This window comes from Microtus oregoni, unplaced genomic scaffold, assembly GCF_018167655.1.
Source record: "Microtus oregoni isolate MIOR12 unplaced genomic scaffold, Mior012 000054F_ref0000373, whole genome shotgun sequence".
In the NCBI taxonomy this organism is placed as follows: Eukaryota; Metazoa; Chordata; class Mammalia; order Rodentia; family Cricetidae; genus Microtus; species Microtus oregoni.
The window spans coordinates 8,423,807-8,448,713 of record NW_024543830.1 but is presented as its reverse complement, the minus strand read 5'-3'; the positions used below and the strand labels follow the sequence as shown (position 1 = coordinate 8,448,713).

At 45.1% G+C, this 24,907-nt stretch overlaps 1 protein-coding gene across 1 annotated transcript in view; it reads left to right on the top strand.

Annotated features, from left to right (window-relative positions):
* The window catches only part of Cd101 (CD101 molecule), a 52,332-nt gene that overhangs the window by 19,777 nt on the left and 7,648 nt on the right, over positions 1-24,907 (top strand). The window contains exons 2-8 of the mRNA XM_041637867.1: positions 4,207-4,587; positions 5,738-6,151; positions 8,490-8,876; positions 12,437-12,814; positions 13,505-13,909; positions 18,050-18,460; positions 21,987-22,382. Of these exons, the coding sequence (XP_041493801.1) occupies positions 4,207-4,587; positions 5,738-6,151; positions 8,490-8,876; positions 12,437-12,814; positions 13,505-13,909; positions 18,050-18,460; positions 21,987-22,382 (2,772 nt within the window). The remainder of the gene's footprint in view (positions 1-4,206; positions 4,588-5,737; positions 6,152-8,489; positions 8,877-12,436; positions 12,815-13,504; positions 13,910-18,049; positions 18,461-21,986; positions 22,383-24,907) is intronic.

Genomic DNA, 24,907 nt, shown 5'->3' with positions numbered 1-24,907 from the left:
ATGGGTGAAGCTTCTCTGCCATTTCTAAAAGACATTCTCCCAGCAGATTTCCTGGTCCTCTGTCACGAACCATCTTCTGTCCCCCTCTTCTATGATGTCTCCTGAGCCTTAGATACAGCAGCAGCGTTGGAGATGGGCACCCCACGATCACTCGTTCTTTGCATTTTGACTAATTATGTTTTTCTGCAATGTTTTCTTTTTGTTGCAAAGAAAAGTTTATTTGATGAGTAATGAGAATTACACGTATCTGTGGGCATAGAGATAAATATTTAGAGTGTGTGGGGAGTTAGGCTGACTTAGTAAAGTGGCAGTAGCAGGTTTTTCTCTAAGATCCATGACCTCGTTAGCCCTGTGCGGCTGGCTAGGTTTCCAGTATCAGGCATGGTTTCTCTCCTTTTCAAAAGGCCTTAAGTCCAATTAGAGAGCCGTTGGTTACTACCAAGATATGAGTGCCAGTATTGCAGCCTTCGGAAATTGTGTCAAATTGGTCACAGCTGGCTGTCTACCCTATATATAGAAACAGGATCTGTCACTGTACCTGGGGCTCACTGATTTAAATAGATGAGTTTGCCCATAAGTTCCAGGAATCCTCCTGTCTCTGCCTACTCAGCACTTGGGTTACAGGTACACCGCTATGTCCAATTTTTACCTGAATACTGGGGATGAAGTTCCTTAAGCATATGCAACAGGCATCTCCTCAGGTCTAAAAAATATATTCTCATGGTGAAGTGTAGTATATAAGAAAAGGTTAATAAAACATAAATGTGAACTTCGACAAATAAGCAGAAAATAAAACCCTGGTTTTATTTAAAAACAAGGTTCAAGAAACATCATTAGGTCCCTAGAGGTGCCCAGCCATCCTGCCTGTACATCACTGTACACAATCCTTCCCCTCAAATCACTCCTGACTCTCATGATAACCACTTCCTGGCTTATGATTTTTAACCCAACTAAACAATAAAATGTGGTTTTGCCTATTTAAAAATTTTTAATCTTAGGTGCTTTGGTGTTTTGTCTGCATGTATGCCTGTGTGAAGGTGGGTGTAGATCCCCTGGAAATGGAGTTATAGACAGTTGTGAGCTTCCAAGTGGGTGCTGAGAATTGAACCCGGGTCCTCTGGAAGAGCAGCCAGTGCTGTTAACTGTTGAGCCATCTCTCCAGTCCCTATTTTTAACCTTATAAAGGATAGACTTCCTGTACATATTCAAAGAGATTCGAAGGTATTCTGGGTCTGATCAGATATAATCCTACATGTTATTGCAAATAGTTATAATTTTTACTTTAAACTTTTAAAAATACTTCATTTTATGATACATCACAATAGTGTATCTATTCTACTGTTGGTGGATGTGTGAGATCTCCCTTGTTTGGGGTGACAATGAACACTGCAGCTGTAAATATTCCTTCATATTTATAAATATTCCTGGTATACAGTGTCCACATTTCACTAATGCTCCCTGGCTGAAAATGTTCCTCTGTAGTCATTTTCTGGTAAGTAATTATTTTTTCTAATGTGTCTAATTTCTATTTATAGATATTCAGCACAAAAAAATGTGATATAAATACATAACATTGAGATTTATGAATACTTGAATGTATTTTTAAATTATTACTGGAAATGTGTGTGGTTGGGTATTGATTAGTTTCTCGGCCAGTTTTAGTTGAGTGTATTCAGATGCAGTTTTTAAATTTTTAGTTGATTCCGTCAAGCAATAGCTAGCCCCATGTGGAGGAAGGGAGCCTCCTCTGTACCTTCTGGTAGTTTCTGTCCCTTCTCACGAGCTCTGCATGGATCTGTCTCCCCCCACAGGAGTCGCCTGAACTCTCTGTCCCTGCTCTGCTTCTCTGGAGCCTGTTCTGAAGGATTCTATTCTGTCAGCTCCTCTGTCCCTGCCACAGCTCTCGATGGATGCTTTTGATGTTATCCACCCCCTCTGGTTCTTCAAAGGTTCCCAGGCCCTCATAGCAGATCCTGTCCATCACTGTGGCATCATTGTCTCTGGTCTCTGCTCTTTCAGAAACACAAGACGAGATCCCTTCCCTTTTAGTCTTAATAAACAAACATGTAGTGATTTCTGGAAAAAATAATGCTGAATGAAAAAACATTTCTTGTTTTGTGAATTTTTTACTCTTTTGGCTTTCTGAGGAGCCCACCACCCAGCTCCCAAATAAATAGTCAGCCCAGAGGCTTATTCTTAGTTATGTTTGCCTAACAAGTGTGGCTTGTTTCTTGCCAGCTTTTCTTAAATTATCCTGACTACCTTTTGCCTCTGGGCCTTTATCTTTCTCTATTTCCGTATACCTTTCTTTTCCTCTTACTCTGTGACTGGCTGGGTGGCTGGGTGGCTGGGTGGCTGGGTGGCTGGGTGGCTGGGTGGCTGGGTGGCTGGGTGGCTGGGTGGCTGGGTGGCTGGCCCTGATGTCCTCCTCTCCTTGTTCTCTTGCTCCTCTTTTTTTTTTCTTCTCCCAGATCTCTCCTTCTATTTATCCTCTCTGCATGTCAGCCCCGCCTACCCTTGCTCCTGCCTCACTATTGGCCATCTAGCTCTTTATTAGACCATCCAGTGTTTTAGACAGGCCCAGTAACACAGCTTCACAGTTTAACAAACACAGCGTAAACAAAAGTCACACACTTGAAATTAATATTCCCCAGCAATTTTTCTGTAGGAACATGACTTTTGATCACCTTTTCTCCTTTAAACCTAATATTCTGAGGTTTCTGTAGTTGTTTTTTTTTTTTAACTCTTACTCTATTGGAGGGCCTGCCACCAGTTCCCAAATAAATACACATGGAGGAGGCTTATTCTTTCTTAAAAATGCCTGACCTTAGCTTGACTTATTTCTTGCCAACTTTTCTTAAGTAATTATCCCATCTATCTTTTCCCTCTGGGCTTTTATCTTGCTCTGATTTTCTATACCTTTTCTCTCCTTCTTATTCCGTGTCTGGCTGTGTAGCTGAATGGCGGCTGACCCCTTCTTTTCTTACTCCTTGATCCTTCTTTATTGTGACCATCTCCTTCCAGAGTTCTCCTCCTATTTATACTCTCTGCCTGCCAGCCCCACCTATCCTCTCTCCTTCCTTGGTATTGGCTGTTCAGCTCTTTGTTAGACCATCAGATGTTTTAGTCGGGCGAAGAATCACAGCTTCATAGAGTTCAACAAGTGCAACATAAAAGAATACAACAGCCGGGCGGTGGTGGTGCACGCCTTTAATCCCAGCACCTGGGAGGCAGAGGCAGACGGATCTCTGTGAGTTCGAGGCCATCCTGGTCTACAAGAGCTAGTTCCAGGACAGGAACCAAAAAAAGCTACGGAGAAACCCTGTCTCGAAAAATCCAAAAAAAAAAAAAAAAAAAAAAGAATACAACATATCTTTACATCAATAAAACAAATGTTCCACATAACATACAGGGTAAACAAATGTAACACATCTCAAAATCATATTCCACAGCAGTTTCAATAAGAAAATATCCTAGCTGAAAACCGTAAGAAAAAAATTAAACTCTGAGCAAAGAACCTGCAGGGCTTCGTAAAGCATCCTGTCTAGATTTCTCGGTCGAGTGAAAGGGCCTTTCTAAGAAATCAGAAAGCAAAAGCAGCAAAATGAAGCAAAAGCAAATAGAAAAGAAAAACCTTTACAGTAGACAGGAAGTGTTGCCGCCACTTCCTGTGCTCCTTTTATCTGCTTCTGCATCAGACATGGCTAAGAGCTACAAATATCTCCAACTAGCCAGCAAGAAAGACTAAGACCAAGGCATCAAGAGCAGAGCTGAGGACTTTGTCTCTCTTGAAAGCCCTTGCGTGAGAGAAACCGTGTCATGGAATTTGAGGTTTGGTGGTTTATGCTGTTTTGCCATAAAATACCACAAAAAAAAATGATCAGATATTATATTACCTTTTAAGTAAGTCCATTTAGACACACTGCTGCTTTGTGGATGTGGTCTTGGTACATGGTTGAAGCTAATCGTTTTCAAAAGGAGACCAGGCCTATGCTAGCTAGCTTAAGTAATGGAGGAGCAGTGACCTCACCGAGCCATTCCGCTGCCAGCCAGCCTGAGGAAGGCAGTGAAGATTTGAGGTGATGATAGCCAATAACCTGAGATCTCATTTACTAGGATGGTAATATAGAGAGCTACATGCTGTGGTACCCCGGGAATTAGAGCGCTCATCTATTTTTATTCCCCTTCCTTCCTCCGACTTGCAAGCTAAGCTCAGCCTCGGCCAGAGGGAAGTGAAAATTCAAGAAGGCCCTCTGTACAGAGCCGAAGGTTACCCTGTCAGCATCAGCTGCAACGTAAGTGGTCATCAGGGGCCTTCTACGCAGGATTTCCAGTGGTCCATTTACCCGCCAGCAGCTTCGACCAGGGAAGTCCAGATCATCAGTACCAAGGATGCCAGATTCTCTTACGCAGTGTATACCCAGAGGGTGAAGAGCAAGGAGATCTATGTGGAGAGGCTGCGGGGCAACTCGGTCCTGCTGCACATCACAAAGCTCCAGATGAAGGATGCTGGCGAATATGAGTGCCACACCCCCAACACGGATGGGAAGTACTTTGGAAGTTACAGTGCGAAGACAAATCTAACCGGTGAGCTCTTGCTAACTAGCCCCTGGCAAGCCTGTCTCCACCATCACAGTGCCCTGCCATGGGAAAGGCTTTCCACTAGGCTGCTTGCTCTGGATACCCCTCCAAGTATTTTGGAAATGTGTTACAAATAGGTGTGTCATATTTTCTCAGTGACCTACCCCACACAGATTGAGCCATAAACTGGTAGTAGCAAAGCATTAGATAGACTTTTACTTATCCCCTCACCCCATATCACCTTGCAACTTGCTAAGAGAGATAGCACTAATATCATAGGTGGTGTCATTAACCGTAGAGTGGTTATTTTCCAACCACCATTTTCTATCACGTTTTCCTATAGAGATTGCTATAGGAATTCTTGCAACTGTCATTTGCCTGGTGTATCTAGCTGTCTTTTGCAGTTTAGCAGACACCTCCACGAATTTCAGGATGCAGATTCAACATTATCACCTTCGCAGAACCTTTTAGATCGCCTCAGGGCCTACCTCAACTTGGTTCTTCTTAGTTCCCTGCCAGCATTTGCCCAGTTATGCCATAACTGGCTATTTATATGCACATCTCCCACCACTTCTGAGCTCCTGGGGACACCCGGCTCTTAGAGCAGTGTCTGGAGCATCCGGTGACTCCGTCTCCATGCTGCTTTCATACGGGCTTGGGCTGGATGGCTTACATTTGAGGAAGAAGAGAGTGGTAGGTCCTACGACAGCTATGACAACTTTGGGAAAGATTGCATTGGGGGTCTGAATAACAAATTACATGATTTCAGGGCTCTGTAATGGAGAAAGGAGATTAGGGTCTGGGAAGGGAAAGGAAGTGAGCCACTCTTGTGCATCTAGAGAGACACAGGGAGGCTGAAGGCCAGAATCTAGGTCTAGAAGCTCCAGTGCTCCTCCCACTGGTGGCTGAGTAGCTAACCCAGCTCTAGACTATGCTAATGGAGCAAAGCCAGGGCCGTATGTCACTGAACCACGTGCTTTGCGAAGTTCCCATGCTCCCTCAGCAATCGGGAAGGCCTGCATTAGGAAAGCATATAGCTGGGAAAGCAAACTCAAAGGATGCTCTTTGAGATGAGGTGTAGGTGCCACCTTCCCTCAAGACAGTCTAATGAAGGAAACATGGACCAGTCAGATGACCACTGTTGCTTTGTTCCTAGTGATTCCCGACACCCTCTCTGCCACCATGCCCTCTCAGACGCTCAGGAAGAAGGAAGGCGAGCCATTAGAACTCACCTGCGAGGCAACCAAAGCAACGGCTCAACATACCCACCTCGCTCTCACCTGGTACCTAATGCGGGAAGGAGAGAGCCAAGCCATTGAGATCATTTCTCTCTCCAGGGATTTTCTGTTGGCCCCCGGGCCCTTCTATGCAGCTAGGTTTGCGGCTGGTGACGTGAGGCTGGACAAGCTGGGTGCCACCTCCTTCAAGCTGTCCGTAGGCAGGCTCCAGCCCTCAGACCAAGGCCAGTTGTTCTGTGAGGCCACGGAATGGATTCAGGATCCGGATGAAACGTGGACTTTGATCACAAGGAAGCGGACAGATCAAACAGCTCTGAGGATCCAGCCGGCGGGTAATTATCTTCTCAGGAAACCTGTGAATTTGCTGTCAGTTGGTACGCTAGGGATAGCCGGATACCTTTTTTTTTTTTTTCGTAAACCTTTTGTTGACTTTTCCTAAAAAGTAGATAAAAAAGTTTAAGTTAATTTTGTGTTTGTCATCTGGGAAGCATAACTAAAGAGGAGATGTTCCAGAATGTTCCTTTTTGGCTTTGCTCGTGTGAGATTTTATATGGGACAAGAAATATGAAACAGCCTTGGACATGATTTTATAACCACGTTTGTCAGGCACTTTGTAAGCATGTTATCTTTATCATTTCATTATAGGCCAAATAATCACCCCATAATTTGATCAGCCCCCTGTTTTCAAAACAAGGGACCATAGTTACAGACACCCTGAGTACGTTCTAATCCCTGCTGGGGAAAAGAGCAACCTACTTCCATAGTCAAATCTGCCTCTTTCCTAAACCTACCTACCACAGGCAGCTGGGCCTCAATGCTGCACTAATTTCCACTGTGAAGCTTTGTCCCTGTTAGTGACAGAATGTCTTTCCACCAGGCTTGAAATTGTCACCTTTTATTTAAAATGTCACTGACATTTTTGTCAAAAGTAGACAGAAAGGCCTGGTCATTTTGGTCTCTTTATGTGCCTTGATCCAATAGGAGGGCCAGCTAAAACTGAGTATCCACCGTTGTTGTGGAATATTTGTCTAACTAGGCAAAAATGTGTTATATTCATTTATGCTGTATTTGTTTAACTATGTGTTGCATTTGCGTTATTAAACAAAATGAACCTGGGCTCAGAGAGGCAGGGTTAGCAACTAGTTGACAGGAAGTAGCAGAAAGAGGTGGGGTAAAAAGAGAGGGGCTTCTGGGGATGCCAGCAAAGAGCAATTAGCCAGTTGCTGCTCCAACTCTCTGTGCTGGCAGGTTTTCACACCAGCCTTTGAATTTCAAGTTTTATTAGAACAATAGAGATTTAGTAAAGTGACCTTTCATGGTAGCAACAGAACCATTGTCTGGGGGACAGAATCCCACACACCCACACAGGCTACAGCCTGAGCAGTTGGGCATCTAGTATTTAAAGTGTAGCCACTGTGAGGAAGGTAAAACAGCATTTTAGAGCCCAATGTGGGGCACCAAATGTAGCAGACTTTCTTGAACTGCCAGACCACAAATCATTACATGAAGATTTATTATTAGTTATGAATGCTTGGCCTTAGTTTAGGCTTGTCCCACTAGCTCTTATAACTTACATTAACCTATTTCTCTTCATCTACATTTTACCTCAGGGCTTTTACCTTCATTTTATTCCATATGTCCTACTTCTTGCTTCCTCAGTGGCTGACTGGCCTGGGTATCTCCTTCTCTTTCTCCCTTATTCTTTCTTTTTTTTTTTAAATTTATTTATTTATTAACGATTTCTGCCTCCTCCCCGCCACCGCCTCCCATTTCCCTCCCCCTCCCCCAATCAAGTCTCCCTCCCTCGTCAACCCGAAGAGCAATCAGGGTTCTCTGCCTTATTCTTTCTTGAGTCCAGATTCCTCCCACTACTTGTTTTCTCTGCCTGCTTGCCCTGCCTATCCCTCTACTGCTTAGCTATTGGTCATTCAGCTTTTTATTAGACCAATCAGGTGCTTTAGGCAGACAAAGAGAAACAAACATCTTTACATAGTTAAAAAAATTCAACATAAACAAAAGCAACACATCTTTACATAGTTAAACAAATGTTATATTCCACAACACACTGTGGAAAGGAATATTCTAGTGGTGGATCACTAACTTTATATGTTACTCTGCTCCACTACAAATCATCCTGTGGCCCTCAAGTGTCTGAGATACTGGATCCTACAAAGTCATATCACATATGCTCAGAAGTTAGAAAAATTCTACTGATTATTTCTTAGACAAATGAACAAAGTAAGAAATAAAGGTTGGGGATTATGGTTCAGAGCAAGCACTGAAAGCCCAGCACTCAGTGAGGCCCAGGTTCAATGCCCAGCACAAAAATGAAAGAGAAAACCAGAAATCATAATTTACAGCAATTCAACACAGCATGAAATATTTCACTTTTTAATTAAGGAGGCATGCCTAAGTAGATATTTAACACAACTGTTGCATGCTTTTTACTTGCTGGGGACTGCTTTCAGAAAACCATGGATACTGTCATTTCTGGGTGATTTGGAATAGCCAGGGACTTAGTAATTTTCCTTCACTGTGGGGCTGTTTTGGAGTAGGGAAATCACAGCCACCATGGAACTGGTATTGTTATCACAGATCTCATTTCTCGTGTGCCGAAAGGGGGCAAGTGAGGTGGGTTTTCTAAACATCTGCCTTGCTTTTGTTGCCCAGCAAGAGATTTTGAAGTGAACATCACAGCCAGGAGCTCACCTGCTGAAGGAAAACCCTTGGAACTGATTTGCCTGGTTGTCGGCAGGGGCAGTGACCTGCAGTTTCAGGGTTTTTGGTTCCTCAACGGGAAGGAGATTGCCCAAATTGATGCTGGTGGGGTCCTGATCCTGAAGACAGACTACAGAGACAGAGCAAGTCAAGGACAACTGCAGGTTTCAAAGTTAAACCCCCAGGCTTTCTCTCTCAAGATCTTCTCCGTGGGTCCAGAGGACGTAGGCACCTACAGGTGTGAGGTGGCAGAGGTGCTGAGAACTCAGACCAACTCCTGGCAGGTTCTTCAGAGAAAGCAGTCCTCAGTCACCCAGGTGCAGCTGAGGGAGCCAGCAGGTACGTGACATGGAGACAGCCACAGATGGTGCTGTCTTCAGACTCGCCCTCCCTGGGTAGTACAGGAACACAGTGGGCGTCTTCCTTTAGAGTCTGGAGCCTGTCAGACCCCACTGGAGGTGAAGTGAAGGAGGGGAATGTATCAAGACTAGCCAAGACGTTTGGAGTTCAATTCCTGAGACATAGGCCATGGGTACTTCTCTTCATTTCTCTCAATTTCAACTCTCTTGTCTATAAAATGACACAAGTAGGTGCCCTTAAGTCTCTTCTTGTCATCTTATGTTGTTTGAGTCTATTTGGCTTTTTGGGTTACATTTGTTTTTTGTATGCTAGGTTTTCTGTATTAATAAAGTCTTCTGACTTTAAGTGTTTGTACACATGTACACACATGAGCATAGGCTTACAAGTGCATGAATAGACTGCACATGTGTGTACCAGTGTGTGCGAATGTATGTGTATATGGGGGTTGAGTGGGGGTAGAGTCCCTTTTCCTGGGGAACACACGGCCAAGTAAGCTGACCTTGAGTTGAGGCAGGGCAGCCATTTTTCAATTGCTTTCTGCTAACCTCGTTACGTTAACTTGCAGCGGGTCATAATTCTGACTCAGTGAGAAATGAGGAGACAAATGAAAGCAGACAGACTCCATTCTCTGTGCTTGTTGTGATGCCGTGAGATGTCTGCTCAACTGGTCCTGAGCATCCCTATGAATGAAACAGCGTGAGCCACTGCTGTGCCCTGGGTCTAACTGCCCTTCAGAGGCTCAGTGTGGTCCTCAGTGTGGTGCTGTGGACACAATGAGGTTGTGGGAGCTCCACCCTCACGGATGTATTAATGCCACCGTGGGAGACAGGACTGTATAAACGAGGCCACCATGGGTGCTTATCGCTCCGGCTTCCCTTTCTCTTCCATAAAGTTCTGCTGTAGCTGGAGGTTCCCCACCATGCCAGTACTGCAATATCTGGATTCTGAAACCCCCAGAATCGTGAGCACCACGAACCTCCTTATCTGAACCTCCTTATCTGAACCCGGTCTCAAATATTTTGTTATGGCAACAGAAGACTGACTCAGGACAGCCACTTAGTTCATCCTTGCTTTATGGAGGTTGAGTGACTCTAACTATGTTTGAATCATCAGTGCTTTACATAGAGCAAAAACAGACGTACCCAGGACCAATATTAGAATCGTCTGGACTGAGTGTTAAAGTCAAAGTCTAGAAAGAAAATTTGCCCAAAAGCAAAAACTAGGGGAAGAAATTTTAATTAAAAATAAACTGAGCTAAAATGAAAGCTAGTCTTGCTGTGCTTGCTCATTAGGGGTATCTCCAAAGATAGATGGATGCCTCTTCGGCATTCTGCTCCCGGCTCCCCAGGGGCTCAGGAGGAAGGCAGTGGCAGGATAGGGAGTGTCCTGGTGTTAGTTTACACGCTACACATTTGGTCTAAGTTTCTAGGGTTCAGGAAAGACACTGTGGGTGGTTTACATATTTACACAGAGCTCACTAAATCTCTGAAGTCCCCAGGGAAGTATCTACCAACTTCCTTAAACCCCGTGTGTAAGAACTTGATCCTGGGAGCTCCAAAGGGTGCATCATTGCATTCCACTCCTGGTCCTGGGGACTTACCTTTCAATGATAAAGAGGTATTTTTTCCCCCATAGGTTGGAGTCCAACCTGGGCCTAACATGTAGCAACTGGAAAACTTATGAGCATATTTATTGAGGACCTTGTCTAACATTCTGTTTTGGAAAGTCAAACTGCTATTTGAAATATGAGTGGATTTTATTGGCCCATGAATATTTTAAACAGAAGGGAACAACACCCACTCTCCCCGTGCCTTTCTTCTGACTCTGAGGCTAATGGCCACAGTGAATTTTTGAAGTGATGTTCGTTGAAACTAATCACGATGGCTATGTTACAGTGGCGAAATCATGACTAGTCATTTCCTTTCTAGTTTCTAAATTTCAGTTATGAGTCATTTTTATATTAAAAACAAAAGGCAGATAGCATGATCGTGCCTCTGACACCCACAATGGAGAGGCAGGTTTGATAATTTGCTCCACCTGGTTATGAAGATTAGTCTTTATGCTGCCGTTGTAGCTGGTGCGTGCCTGCCTGAAGCGGTGGGGAAGAACAATTTGCAGATTCGTTAAGATCCCCTCTAGATTTCTAATGCTGGTTCTGTTTTATTTTTCTCTTTTTGCTCTGAACTACCTCCGCTGTTGCCAGTGTCTCTTATTAAACCCTAATGGTAATAGCTAACCCCTTTTCAGTACTCTCTGTAGCCCAGGGCCTAAGCCCTTTGTGTGGCCTTTGTTCAGTCGTCTCAACAAAGCAAAACGTGGCTGCTGTTATTACCCTCATTTTTCCTGGAAAGCAACGCGAAGGCTCAGAGAGGTCAAGTGTGCTGCCCTGAGTCATTCTGCCTCTGGGTGGTGGTGGGTGGCCTTTAGTGCTGGGCTGCCCAGGACGGGGGAGCTCCTGATGTGTCTGCATGGCCCACAGAGCAGCCGGGACAGGACCTTGCACAATAAGCATTTGTTGAGTGAATGCTTGCATTTCTCCAGGTTTTGAATTTCCCATCTGGGAGCCAGCCTTACATTTATAGTTATGCACAGTGATTTAAACATAAGAAGACTATCTTTGCCAATGATAAAAAATAGATAGATAGATAGATAGATAGATAGATAGATAGATGATAGATAGATAGATAGATAGATATGGATCTGGATACACGATGTGTGTGTATATAAATATACATTTCCCCCAAATTAGTTTCTTTTTAATGGTAGTATTACAAACAGAGACCTAATTAATAATGTTCTTACCATGTTTAAAACACACCCTAAGTGGATTAGGACTGGCTAGGGCACAGTAAGTAGGAAGACAGAGAACATATTAAAACACTGACAGCCTGTATTCTAAAAATAAAACAAGTACCCTAAACATTTAAGTCATCAGGACTTCATTACGTTAGGGATCATTTACTCGCCTTAATGAATCAAACAAAATACTATCAGATATTTGCTCAACTGGATATTTTTCAGGATGGGCTGACTAAACAAAACAGTAGGAAAAATAAGTGTATGTTACAAATCGTGTATGTATCACCTGTCTTGTTTCTACTTTGTGATTATTATCTTAGGAAAATTTTATTTCACACACACACACAGATGCACACTTATCCATCTACATCTATCTATCAATCAATCAATCAGTCTATCTATCTATCTATCTATATATCTATCTATGTATCATCTATACATCCATCCACTCATCCATCTGTTCACCCCCTCATCCACCCATCTATACATATGTATACACACACATGCATACACACATACATTTATCTATACATACATATATACGTTTATCTATTCATCCATCCATTCATCCATTTATGATTTAAATGTTTGGCAGATCTTTATTCTGGGTGTGATAAGGAGGAATCCATCAGCTCTGATTTGTCACAAACAAGTCAAATCCTTATAATTCGATGCCACTGTATTTTAGAAATGTTTCTGTTTAATTAAAGCACTTTTCTCCCATAATCTGTAATCCGCAGCAAGAAATGTGACCGTATCTGCCGAGCAGCAGGATGTGTGGGAAGGAGAGGAGCTTACCCTTCTCTGCAAGGCAGGTGGGGATGCAGGTCCTCTGTCTGTGAGCTGGTGGCTCATCCCACAGGCCCAGACCACACCTGTGTTTGTGGCTGGCATGGAACAAGATGGTACTGTCCAGCTGGGAGTCTCTTCTCCAGGCCCCAGGTCCCATAGTAACAAAAGGTTGGAGAAAGTGGACTGGGCCACCTTTCGGCTGGAGATTGGCTCGGCCATGGTCACAGACAGTGGCACCTATGAATGCAGAGTGTCGGAGAGGCTCCAGAACCAGGCCAAAGAGTTGCAGTGGACCCAGAAGATTGCAATCACTGTAAAATCTCTGAGTGAGTATCTGGGAAATCCTTTTCTGAATCTGTGTCAATCACTTCGTTCTATACTGCAGTTTGAGTAGGGTCATCCAGACCCCCTGCCAATTGTATAGGTACCCCCACGATAAACAAAGCAGGATCTGCCTCTCAGGCCTGTCGACTAACCTTCGAGTTCATTCATCCTTACAGATCATTCTAGAGCACAGCTTGTGAATTGTTCAAAGTTGAGCACAAACCCCTATGAATAGGAGTTGACTTCCAGATGAATGGAGCCAAGCCTGTTCCGTTCCGGCAGCAGTCTGGGCGTCCCGAAGTCTTTTCTAGCACAAGCGAGAGAGTGACGCTGAACCCTGGGGGTGGGGAGGAGGCCAGACACTGGCTGTGCGTGTTCTACTTGCTGAGTGGGGAGAGGAAGGAGGCCAGACCCTGGCTGTGAGTGTTCCACTTGCTCAGCGCAGCTGTCTGAGTGGCACACTGCGGAAACACTGCCTGTTTGTTGTGGCTGCTGGGAACAGTCGGCGGCAATGGGGGAAACTTGGGAGGGCTGGGGTTGGGATTCGGGACAGACTGTACCCCCAAATTCATGATAGTCCAGGAGCACAAATGTGTGTCCCTGTGTGAAGGGTACCATTGAGAAAACTTGGACGTCCTGCGCTGGGACTTGGTAAACAGGAAGCCTGTCTCCCTCCCTCCCCCGCTCCACAGAATCAAGTTTACAGGTTCATCTGTTGAGCCGTCAGCCACACGTGACACTCAGCCACACCTTCGACCTGTCCTGCATAGTGAGGACCAATCACTCGAACCTCAAGCTGCCATGCTCAGTGACATGGCAGTTCCAGCCAGCTGGCTCCAGAGCCTTCCATTCGCTAGTTCGGATCACCCACAATGGCACAGTTGAATGGGGGGACGACCTCTCCCAGTTCCACAGGAAGACGAAGGTTTCACAGTCTTCACGCCGCTCTCAACTCCAAATCCACGATGCCGCCATGGAGGAGACCGGGGTGTATCGGTGCACGGTGGAAGGTTATGACAGGAATTCCCTGTACACAAGTGACCCAGCCAGGGTATCTGCCACCTCCAACCCAGTGAAGATTACTGTCACTTTTCCAGGTAAGGAAGGCGTGAAATTGATCCCTGCTTTTAAAAAGGGGGAAAAAATAGAAAAGAATCTTTTTTTTCCTAGTCAGGTGTGATTATGCACACTTATAATCTGGGTACTCAGGAGGCTGAGGCAGGAAGATTGAGAATTGGATGTCAAGCCGAGGCTACAATTTGAGCCTCTGTCTCAAACAGTAACAACAACAAAACTCCTCCCCCAACTTTGTGTAAACTATAGAAGTAAACAAAAATACCCAGTCACTGCATTTGTGGTGGTAAAGTAAGCATGATATGGTGGTATGAACATGAAGCCAGCACACATAAGAGCCACACTGACCAATGTTAAAACAATGAAATACCTCCACACCGGCTGACGACCACCGCTCTGTGCCTTTTCCCATCTGCCATGACTTCCTGTTGCCAGCAGCTAAAGGATACCGTTTGGCACAGCAGGTCCTCAAGGGCCTCCCTCCAGAGGGCACAGTCTTTTAGGTTGGTTGCTGCTGGCGACCCAACATCTTTCTCATGTTTAGAAGTGGTGGCGATCATGCCGATTCCATTAGAATACACTTAGCTACCTCTTTAAATGTGTTAACATACAAGAGAGAACTCATGGTTTCAGTAAAATTCAGTCTTAACTTGATAATAGCTCACAGAGGCTAAAAGTAAAACCCAGCCTGAAGTTCTGCCGGGCCGTGTGCTTCCTCTCTCCCGACTCGTATTTTCCCGGGATGGTAATACAGCCAGGGTTTTACACATTACCTAATCTTCCCCTACCTCAGTCACTGCTTCTGTAAATTGCTGATGTTCACGGGAACTGAGGTGTGTCTGTAGCGTGCCCACTGCAGCGCCTGGCTTGCCAAGCGGGCGCTCAGGCATGGCAGCCACCACCATCTCTGTGTTGCTGAGAATTATTTGTGCTCATAGTAATGACCTTACTCGTGAATTCATGCCTTAATTTACTTGTCCTTCCCTGATGTCTGAGATTGCTTCCATAAATCTTTATCATTTATTAATTAATTTATTTATTTTGCTCTCGACCCAATGGCATGAAGTTTTCTTCCTACTACTAATGATTTCTTTTTTTTTTCAATTTTCAAATAAAATTTATTTTTGTGTGTATGTGTGAGACTGCACAAAGATATGTGTACCATATGCATGCAGGTACTGGCAGAGGCCAGAAGAGGGCACTGTATTCCTTGGAACTGGAATTCCCCTGGTTGTGAGCTGTCATGTGGGTCCTGGGAACTGATCTCTAGTCTTCTGCAAGAACGAACAGTAAGCACTCTTAACTGCTGAGCCATCTCTTGAGCCCAAAGATTTATTTTTAATTATATATACTATGTTTCTGTGTAGAAATAGCAGGTTAAGAGGTCCCTGGGTCTCCTGATGCAGGTCACAGGTGATTGTGAGCTGCATGATACAGGTGCTGGGAACCAAACTCTGGTTCTTTACAAGGGCAGCACATTCTCTTCACCGCTGAACCAGCTCTGCAGCACTTTCAAGACCGAATTAACACTTTTCAGACATCTGTTGACAATAGGAACTGACTGTAATGGTTCACCCCAGCTAAGTTCCATGAGACTAAGATGATGTTTTAAAACTCTCAACATTCTCTAGAGGAAAGCAAACAATACATATTATTATCTCCCTGGTGGGCATGGGATGATCACCCCAGGACACAGAGCTGAGGCTCAGAGGTACTAAAGCAGACTCCACTCTCTCCCTGGGCCATGGTCCCGCAGATCAGCAACAGGCAGTGCAACTATGTTAAGCAATGCAAGCACACAGACCAGCCATAAAAGTTCAGAATTTTTAAGAGAAGGAAGTTATCTGGGCCTCTAATGATTTCTTCTCATTCTCTTGTATCCTCCTCCTCCATGGAGTCACTATTTAAATTTCTTTTTTTTTTGGTTTTGTTTTTTGACAGTGTCTTATTCTGTAGTGCAGGCTGATCCTTTTGCCCCAGCCTCCTAAGTGCTAGGATTACAGGTGTGGGCTGCATGCTTGGCTTTGTTTTCTTTTTCTTAACTCAGGTTAGCAGCAGATGTATTCTATAGCCAAGAATGACCTTGAACTTCTGATTCTCTTCCTGGGTAGTATGCATTTGTCCCACTGAGCCCAGTGTTTTCTTTAAAAACAACCATTCTTGCCGGGCCACGGTGGCGCATGCCTTTAATCTCAGCACTCGGGAGGCAGAGGCAGGCGGATCTCTGTGAGTTTGAGGCCAGCCTGGTCTACAGAGCTAGTTCCAGGACAGGCTCCAAAGCCACAGTGAAACCCTGTCTCGAAAAAACCAAACCAAACCAAACCAAAACAAAAACAAAAACAAAAACAACCATTCTTTGGGATTCAAGCTTGACATATGCTCTGACCCTCCAGGCTTTTCTAGGGAAAATCCTTTCTGCCTGTGGATACAATCCACCTATTGACAACTTCCACGTTCATTGTTCAGAATGGTTTTCCTTCTGGTCTTGGGATTCCTATCTAACTACTTCCCAGACATGCCTGTGCTCAGTGTCAGAGCCTACGTTATCATCATTGTCCAAAGATGTCCCTTCCATACTGTTTCTGTTGTCCTTACCACATCCCAGCGCCCCAGATTAGAAGCTGTGTCCTCTTCATGTCCAAACTCCCGAGGCAACCTGTGAAAGACTTTAGGTAATCCCATGCAGCTGTTTCTCCAGGGCTTCCCACTCTCCGTCTTAGATCTGACCCGACCACACTGAACAACCTGCAGTTCGATAATCCACATGTATCGCGTGTTCAAAGCCATTATTCAAGTCGTTCCTTTTATGTGGAATTCCTTTGCTCTCTTTTCATCCGAACGACTACTATTAATCTTCAAGTCTTAGCTCAGAGTTGCCTCCTCCAGGAAGTCTCTCCCCATTCTGTAAACCTTCTGGGTGATCCTGATATTTGCCGCATTTCTGCATATCTCTGTGAGTCTTTGTTCCTGTCTTATATCTTCCTCTAAACCAGTGGTTCTCAATCTTCCTAATTAATGCTTTGACCCTTTAATACAGTTCCTTATGTTGTGGTGACCCCCCCCCCCACACCCATAAAATTATTTTTGTTGCTATGTCATAACTGTAATTTTGCTATTGTTATGAATCATAAATATCTGATATGCAAGATAGCTGATAGGATCCCGTGAAAGGGTTGGTCAACACCCCCGAAGGGGTCACGACCCACAGGTTGAGAACTGCTGCTCCAAACTGAGAGGAAGTGTTCACAAAATACCTAAAATAGTCTGGTCTGTGACAGAATATGGGATTAATATATGTTTGTTGAGGGGGAATAAAGGAACCTTCTGGCAGCATCAGCAGCAGTCGAGAGATCAGCAAGAAGTGAGGATGAGAATAAGATTCATTGTGCATCTGTGACAAAGGGACAGCCATTGGGGTTAAAAGATGGCAGAGTCCCTCCCCACATGAAATCCTCCCAGTGGCATGGCTGCAGAGAAAAGAAACACGCTTTTCATAGTCCATGCACAACGTCCTCTTGCTTGCTCATGTTTGAAGGCAGCTCTAACTAGACTTTGACAAATCGGGGTTTTAGAAGCAGTTCATATAGTAAACACACAGAGACAGAGAGCTCTCAAAATGATGCAGACATGCTATGGACAAGATGCCTCTGCTAAGTACAACAGTATTATAGCATGGGGGGAAGAGCTGGCCTCTTTTCCCCGGGCTCTCCCCCTCCCCACACAGTAAGGACAGAATGAGGATGAGCAGGTGGACATTATGAAGAGAGACATCAACTTGCAAGCACACAGAATTCTCACAGGCATGTTCTGTCTTTTGACATTGTAACACAACACTGTCATCTACAAAGTTTATGCACAGCCGAAGTATGAAGAACGAAACCAACTTTCATAGTATTTTAAGTAAGTTGGCAATTTTGTGTTGGGCCACAGTCACAGCTATTCTTAGCCACATGCAGCCTGGGAGAGGAACAGGGCTCAAAGATGGGAAGGGCGGCTTCGTCAGATCTTGAATGGTGTCAAAGCTGAATGAACAGCTAAGGGCATCTACTGAGAGGGAATTCATCCACATGATGGCTGTCTGCCCTAGTTGAAGTGCTAGCTTGAAATTCTGTATTTTGTTTGTTTTCCCTAACAAAGTAACTCTTTTTATCCTTTTCATTCAGAGAGCAAACTGAGTTTGAACTCAAACAGTCAAGTCCAAGAGCTCCCCATCAGCTCCAGCACACATATAGAATGTTCCATCTTGTCCCGATCTGCTGGAAACCTTCCGTTAGCCATCACTTGGTTCTTTTCTCCCACTTCTACAAATGAGTCCTCTCTGAAGATCCTAGAAACAGACCAAACCAATGTTGTAAAATACGGAAATGCATCTCAAACCCCTCGGAGTAAGCAAAAATTTCATTCTGAGAAAGTTTCCCAAGATTTGTTTCTGCTGAACATTCTGAACATGGAAGCCAGTGACCAGGGTCGCTACCACTGTGCCGTGGAGGAATGGCTCTTATCTACAAACGGCACTTGGCAAAAGCTTGAAAGAAAGACTTCAGGATTCACAGAATTGAAACTCAGGCCCACAGGTAAACCTCAGAAGGGTGTCATCATACATCTTTCTATAAGATGACCGGGTTTTCTCCAACAACCTCTAGGGTGTGACTATAAAGAGATTAAACACATCATCTGGCCGGGTAGTGGTGGCAAATAGTGGCAGAGGCAGGCAGATCTCTGTGAGTTCGAGGACAGTCCGATCTTCAAAGCGAGTTCCAGGACAGTCCGGACTATTACAGAGAAACCCTGTCTAAAAAACAAAACAAAACAAACAAAACAACAGTAACAACAAAAACCTGGACTGTAAGAGTAACGGCCACCTACAAATGCCCACGGGACCTGGTCGCCCGCCAAAAGAGGGGAGGTTACTTAAGGTGAATCAGTTTGAGGTTTTGAGCTCTATTGGGAACAAGATCCCTTTGCCTGGTCTGCCTGGCAGCTTGGCAGCTGATCTGTGTGGCTGCCCAGGGAATCGGATCTTCAGATCTCTATAATAACAAGCGGTGTCACTCCAGCGGGGCTCTACTGTAATTTGGCAGAGAAAGAGTAATACGAAGCATATTTCTCCCACTGTGAACAGAAACTGTACAACTCTATGGGGACGTGTGGAGAAATTGCTTTTCAACATTTGGCTGCCTAAACATAAGGCAAATAGAAGTAGTTAACTGTTGGAATGGCTTACTGGGGGAGCCTTCTCCACCTCTGGAGAGCTTCGAAACTGTAATGGAACTTCCATCCGTTTGAGCTAGACTGAGCACTGCTGTCTGAAGGCGGGCAGGCTCGTCTAGGTCTCTCCGCACTGGCTGGGCCACCTCTAACAGGGGGTTAAAGTCAAATGGGCATCACGGCTAAGGAACTGGACAACGGCCAACGGCATGATGTAAATAACTCCCTCTAATGTGGTGCTTCAAGTACTATTTTCAAGGTGACATTAAAAAAAACACTAAGATTATAACTGGACATTCCCATATGCTAGGAAACAGAACGGCAAAGATGAAAAAGACACAGCTCTTGCCATAGGGGAGCTCGGTCTGGGAGAGAAGCAGGGGTAGAAAAAAATAGCTTGGAAGAGATCTCTGCCTCGCTTTCTCTCCAGGCCGCTCCCCTGTCTCCTTTAAGTTTGTGTGCTCCTCTGGGAATGCTCGTGGGCTCTTCTGCTTTAGCCTCTGCTGCTCTCAAGGCTTCTACACAAAAGTCCTGGCTACACTGTCACATCTTTGGGTTTCGATATCCTGAGCCCTAGGCTTGTGGATCCTAATTTTTACTTCTGTGTGGATGCTACAGTGAGCCCACCACCACTGCATTTATGTCTCCTACATTCTGCATCTTTGTGGCCGACATCCTTGCCTTCCACTCTCCCTGGCCAAACGCTTGACTGCATCTGCCTGCAGGTTTTGAGGAGGCAATGTCTCTTGGTTCAAGCCTGTGTTCCCCAGGTAGAAATAAGGCCTCAGTATTAGATCTTTTAGTGTATCAAGAAATTCTCGCAGTCTTCATCATTGAATAGATTGGATTGAAAGGCACCTAGAAGGTTAGTAAGGTGTGTTTTGGGTGTGTTTAGGAGAACATTTCCAGAGAGGATTCGCTAAGTGGAGACCTGACTGAATGCATTTGGTCTTATCAAATAGCCTGGTGTGCCCAGACAGAATAGAAAGACGATAGTGCAGACATATTCTCTCTCTCTCTCTCTCTCTCTCTCTCTCTCTCTCTCTCTCTCTCTCCCTCCCTCTCTCTCTCTCTCTCTCCCTCCCTCCCTCCCTCCCCAACCTTGCCACCTTTAAGGGACTTGTGACACCTATTCCAACACTGATATTCTGCTTTACCTCAGGCCCACAGCAAACAATCCATCTGACTTTGGACTGAAATCTCTGAGGCCATCCTCAGAACAAACCTTTCTTCCTCTAGTCTCTTTTAGATATTTGTTACAACAACACCACCACCAGCAGCAACAAAGAAACTAATACAGGAAATTGATGTCAGAGAGGTGGGGCTAATGCTGCAATCCAACCTGATGAAGTGGGTTCTTAAGATCTGAAACCCGTTTGTGGGAAGAGTCTGGAAGAGGTTGAAGAAGCAGGCTAGAACGTCTCTAGAATGCTTTACAAAGAGCTTAATGGGCAATTCTGGTGAAAGAACATGCTGGTAGGAATGTGGACAGAGAGCCTGTGCTTGTGAAACTTCGCACAGAAATGAAGACTTTATTGGGAATTGGACTAAAGGCCACGCCTATGGATTTCTGGCAAATATTTTGTTTATTCCCCAAGACTTGCGTGAGGTTGAACTCAAAAGGAATGGAAAGAATTCCAAGACAACTCAGGCTATGCCGTGGTTACCGCTAGCTGCTTTTAGCCAGGTTTACAGTGACAATTAGGAGCAAAAACAGAGCAGAAAATGTGAAAACCTTGGCATCTGCCCAATAAAGAGACTCAAGTTGGGATTCATGGAAAGTGTGGCTATCAGAGGTTGGTACTACAAACTCTGCACTAACACAAAAGGAAAGGTACCTTGGCAGTATCTTAAGAATTGACAGGGCCCACCAATCAGACTCAAGGATGTAAGAGTAAATTCATTCAGTACATTTTCCTTTGAAAGCCAAGTGTTGTGGCAGGCAACTAGCAAGACTGAGGCAGGAAGATGATAACTTCAGAGGCATCCTATCTTACACAGTGAGCTCCAGACCACCCTCGTCTTCTGTGGGGTTTGTTGTTGTTATTGTTGTTTTTAATAACTTGACCTTGAGATGAGGGTGAAATGGCTGGAGTCCCCTGCTCACACGGAATTCCACAGGAAGCTGCTTCTGCGGGATCTGTGGCATAGACACTAAAGGACCACAGAAGCCATGGTCCAAGGACTCCTAGTCATAGGTCAAGTTGGTTATAAACCTTATCAGCCATCCACATAGTGCTAGCTTTATAGACATGCAAAATATAGGAATTAATGGATCGCCAAGGTTGAAACCACCAGCCATACAATAAATCTTTGCTCCCTTAAGTTGTTTTGCTCGGGTATTTTTGCCACGGTGGTGAAGAACTGACGAAGACAACACAATGGCACTTCTCAACTTGGGAATGTTTGTAGTTAACCAGATTCTCTTAAAATACTGAGAGTATCGAGCAAATTCTGTCTCTCAGCAGTCTGAACAAGAGATAACATCTGGGTGTGGTGGTGGAAGGTGATCTCAGAAGGAATGGGACTGGTGTGAGGCCGAACTTGAGAGAGCACTGAAAGCTGTGAACAGCACCTGTGGGAGTTCAACGAGGAAGTTCAAAGACAGGTGAAAGCTGCAAGCCTTGATGAAGTTGTGTCTGTTTTAGTGGTAGAGTCTATCAGGCGAGAGGTCAGGCCAAAGGGGGGAAGTGGTAAGCTTGGTTCATAGCAAAGAATGTTCTGGCAAGTGTGGAAAAAAAAGGGAAGGATCAAAGATAAACATCACTTAATTATGAAGGTTCTAATGTCTGGAGAATACCAGACAAGATCTCCCGGTGGAAATGATACACCTCAGAGGTGACCGCGTCGAAAGTCCTCTCTTCTCTAACCGCTCACCACTTTGCCTTCTAGGAAGTCAGATCCGTGTCAGCAAAGTGCACTGGTTGGAAAACGCTACTGAGCACGAAGAAGTGGGCCTCAGCTGCAGCCTGGACAGCCCTGGCAGCCCAGCCTCCCTGTACTCCGTGACATGGTACTGGAGCAGGGAGAAGGCTGGGAATCAGATGCTGGCCCACCTGCAGTATGACGGCTTGCTGGAGTATGGCCGCGAGGGCCGCAGGAGGGCCCTGCACTGCTACCGATCATCTCCCACAGACTTTGTCCTGAAGCTGCATCGGGTGGAGCTGGAGGATGCTGGGATGTACTGGTGCAGGGTGGCAGAGTGGCAGCAACATGCCCCCCCAGGCAAGTGGATCAACCAAGCCTCGGATGAGTCACAGCGGATGATGCTCAGGGTGCTGCCTTCAGGTAACTTGGGGGTCAACCAACCACTGGCTCATTGGGTCACTGGCCTATCCGGCTTCCCTCTGTGCTTCCTCCTAGCTTTGTTTCCTTCTTTTTCCAGACTAATGACAATTTTTCAGATTTCTCAAAGAAGATGACTTTACTGCCTTTCTCCATAGTAACTCATTTGAACCCGCAAGGTTTCACGAGGTTTGGGCACAGACACTTGGCTAATGGGCACGTCTGCACTGTTCTGACTTTCCCTTCCCAAGCAAAAGGCCATCAGCGTCATGTGTGCCTCAGATATCCAAGGAACACGGGCAGCCAGCACACTGACCTCTTGGCTGATCCTCTGATCTCAGGATGCTGTTTTGTGGTGGAAAAGAAAACGAGGCAGATAAGATGATAGTTGTGATGACGTCTCTGTGTTTTGACCCAGCTGAGCTAGAGTCAATTATGCATAAATACACCCTTGGTCAAGGGAAGAAAAAATGACAGAACTAAAAACTCTCTTCCTCAGAGGATCAGTGCTGGGATCTCTGTCTGGCTGGCTGGCTGTCTGGCTGTCTGGCTGTCTGACTGACGGTCTCGCTCCTTCTGTCTCTCTCTCTCTCTCTCTCTCTCTCTCTCTCTTTCTCTCTCCTCACCAAACTGTTAGGTCTTTGGTGATGTTGCTAGGCAAACATACTCAACTTGCAGAAAATGATTACTGTGGCTCAGAGCTTTGGAGACTCTGGTCTCGGACATTTGGTCCCAGGACTGTGAGTCTGCAGGCACACACCATGGCAGGAGTGTGTGGCTGAGCAAAACCACTCACCTCTGGCCAGGAAGTGAGAAAGAAAATGAGGAAGAGCTGGTGTCTCATTATCCCTTCAATGGCATGCCTTTAGTGACATGAAGATCTCCCTTCAGAACCTTCTCCTGAAGGCACCACCACCTCCTAATAGAACCACACCAGGAGCAAGTCTTTCCCACATGGATCTTTTAGGGGATGAAATGGTCATTTAAAATCCAAACATCAGCAATGCTCATTTGGTATCCCCTTCCCATTGTATTATTGGAAGACACCAGAGAAGGAAGGATGCCATACAGAGCTGCCTTAGGTCACCAAGAAAGAGAAGTGCTACTCAAGGGCCTTTGGCCAAAGAGTGACAGTTCTCTGTGTAGGAAAATCATCCGCAGCCAATGTCTCAGCCTTGTGTAGGACCAGACCGCTGATGGACATCTCTGAGACATGTGTTACTAAGAAGAACTCTTTCTTCCAGCTGGACCAATGCATTGTGACTGGCTATAGTATCTGCCAGCTCATTATCTTTGCTGCTTCTTTCTAGCGAGACTCAAATACCTGAACGATGAACTACAGCCCGGACTTATATTGGGAAAGGATCACTAGAGAAATTAAGGCAGAGTTTTGAGATACCACCACACTCCTAACAGACAAGTTAGCTTTAGTAGCAATCTCAGGAAGGGAAGGGGTGAATGTGGCAGTTTCTCGCCGGCAAAGAGAGCCTCACTGCATCCCAGTGAGGCTCAATCTGACTTGTTCCCTAGGATTCTACCATCTTCTTCCCCTGTTCATTCCTCAGGGCCCCACTATCCTTTCCTCCTCTCTGGTCTTTGGGGCTCCACCATCCTCTCCACTTTCCATCTTCAGGGCTCCATTTTCCTTTCCCCATGTCCATTCCTCAGTAACTCTTTTTTACTTCCAAATGACCAGAAATTTTTTTTATTAGCTTTTTATTCCAACAGTTACAGGATATCCCACATATCTGGGAAAGCTCCACAAATGTTTTCCCCAAGAATTCACAGGCCCCATAGAATCAGCAGTTTTTACAAGAGAATAAATGGCAACCATAAACAGGACAGATTCTGTGACTAGCAAGCATATCTCTCTGAGACAGGTAAGAGGCTGCCCAGCATATCTATGTGAGATCATGGAGAATATCATGGAGATCATGTAGAAGATGAACTCTGGAAGGAGTCATTTTTGTGAAGAAGCCCACAGGTCTGTGCCACGGCCAACAGGGTTTTCATTGCAGCTAACATCGTGATCCCAAGGAAATCCTGGAACTGAGCAACTGGCCTTCTCCGACTCAGGCTCCTGGCTAGTGGTTAGGGAGACAATCGGGGTGATAAAAAGATCCTTAGGGGCTGGAGTCAGAGAAGCCTAAACTCAGATGGCAGTCCTAATCACTTATTAGCTATGTCATCAGACTATTGATTTGGATAATGTCTGGCTTTCTCATAAAAATGAAGATCATAATACAAATATGTTTTTATAAACCTAGGCACTGAGCTGGGCAGTAGTGGTGCACATGCCTTTCATCCCAACTCTTGGGAGGCAGAGGCAGGCAGATCTCTGTGAGTTCAAGACAAACCTGGTCTCCAGAGCAAGTTCCCAGGACAGCCAGGGCTGTTATATAGAGAAACCCTGTCTCAAAAGAAAAAAAAAATTGCATGGGATCTGTGCACACAAAACCGTAAATGGCAGGGAACATTCCCACAGAATGGGAAAGCTGAATCCACTGTGACAAGTGTCAGCAGACAAA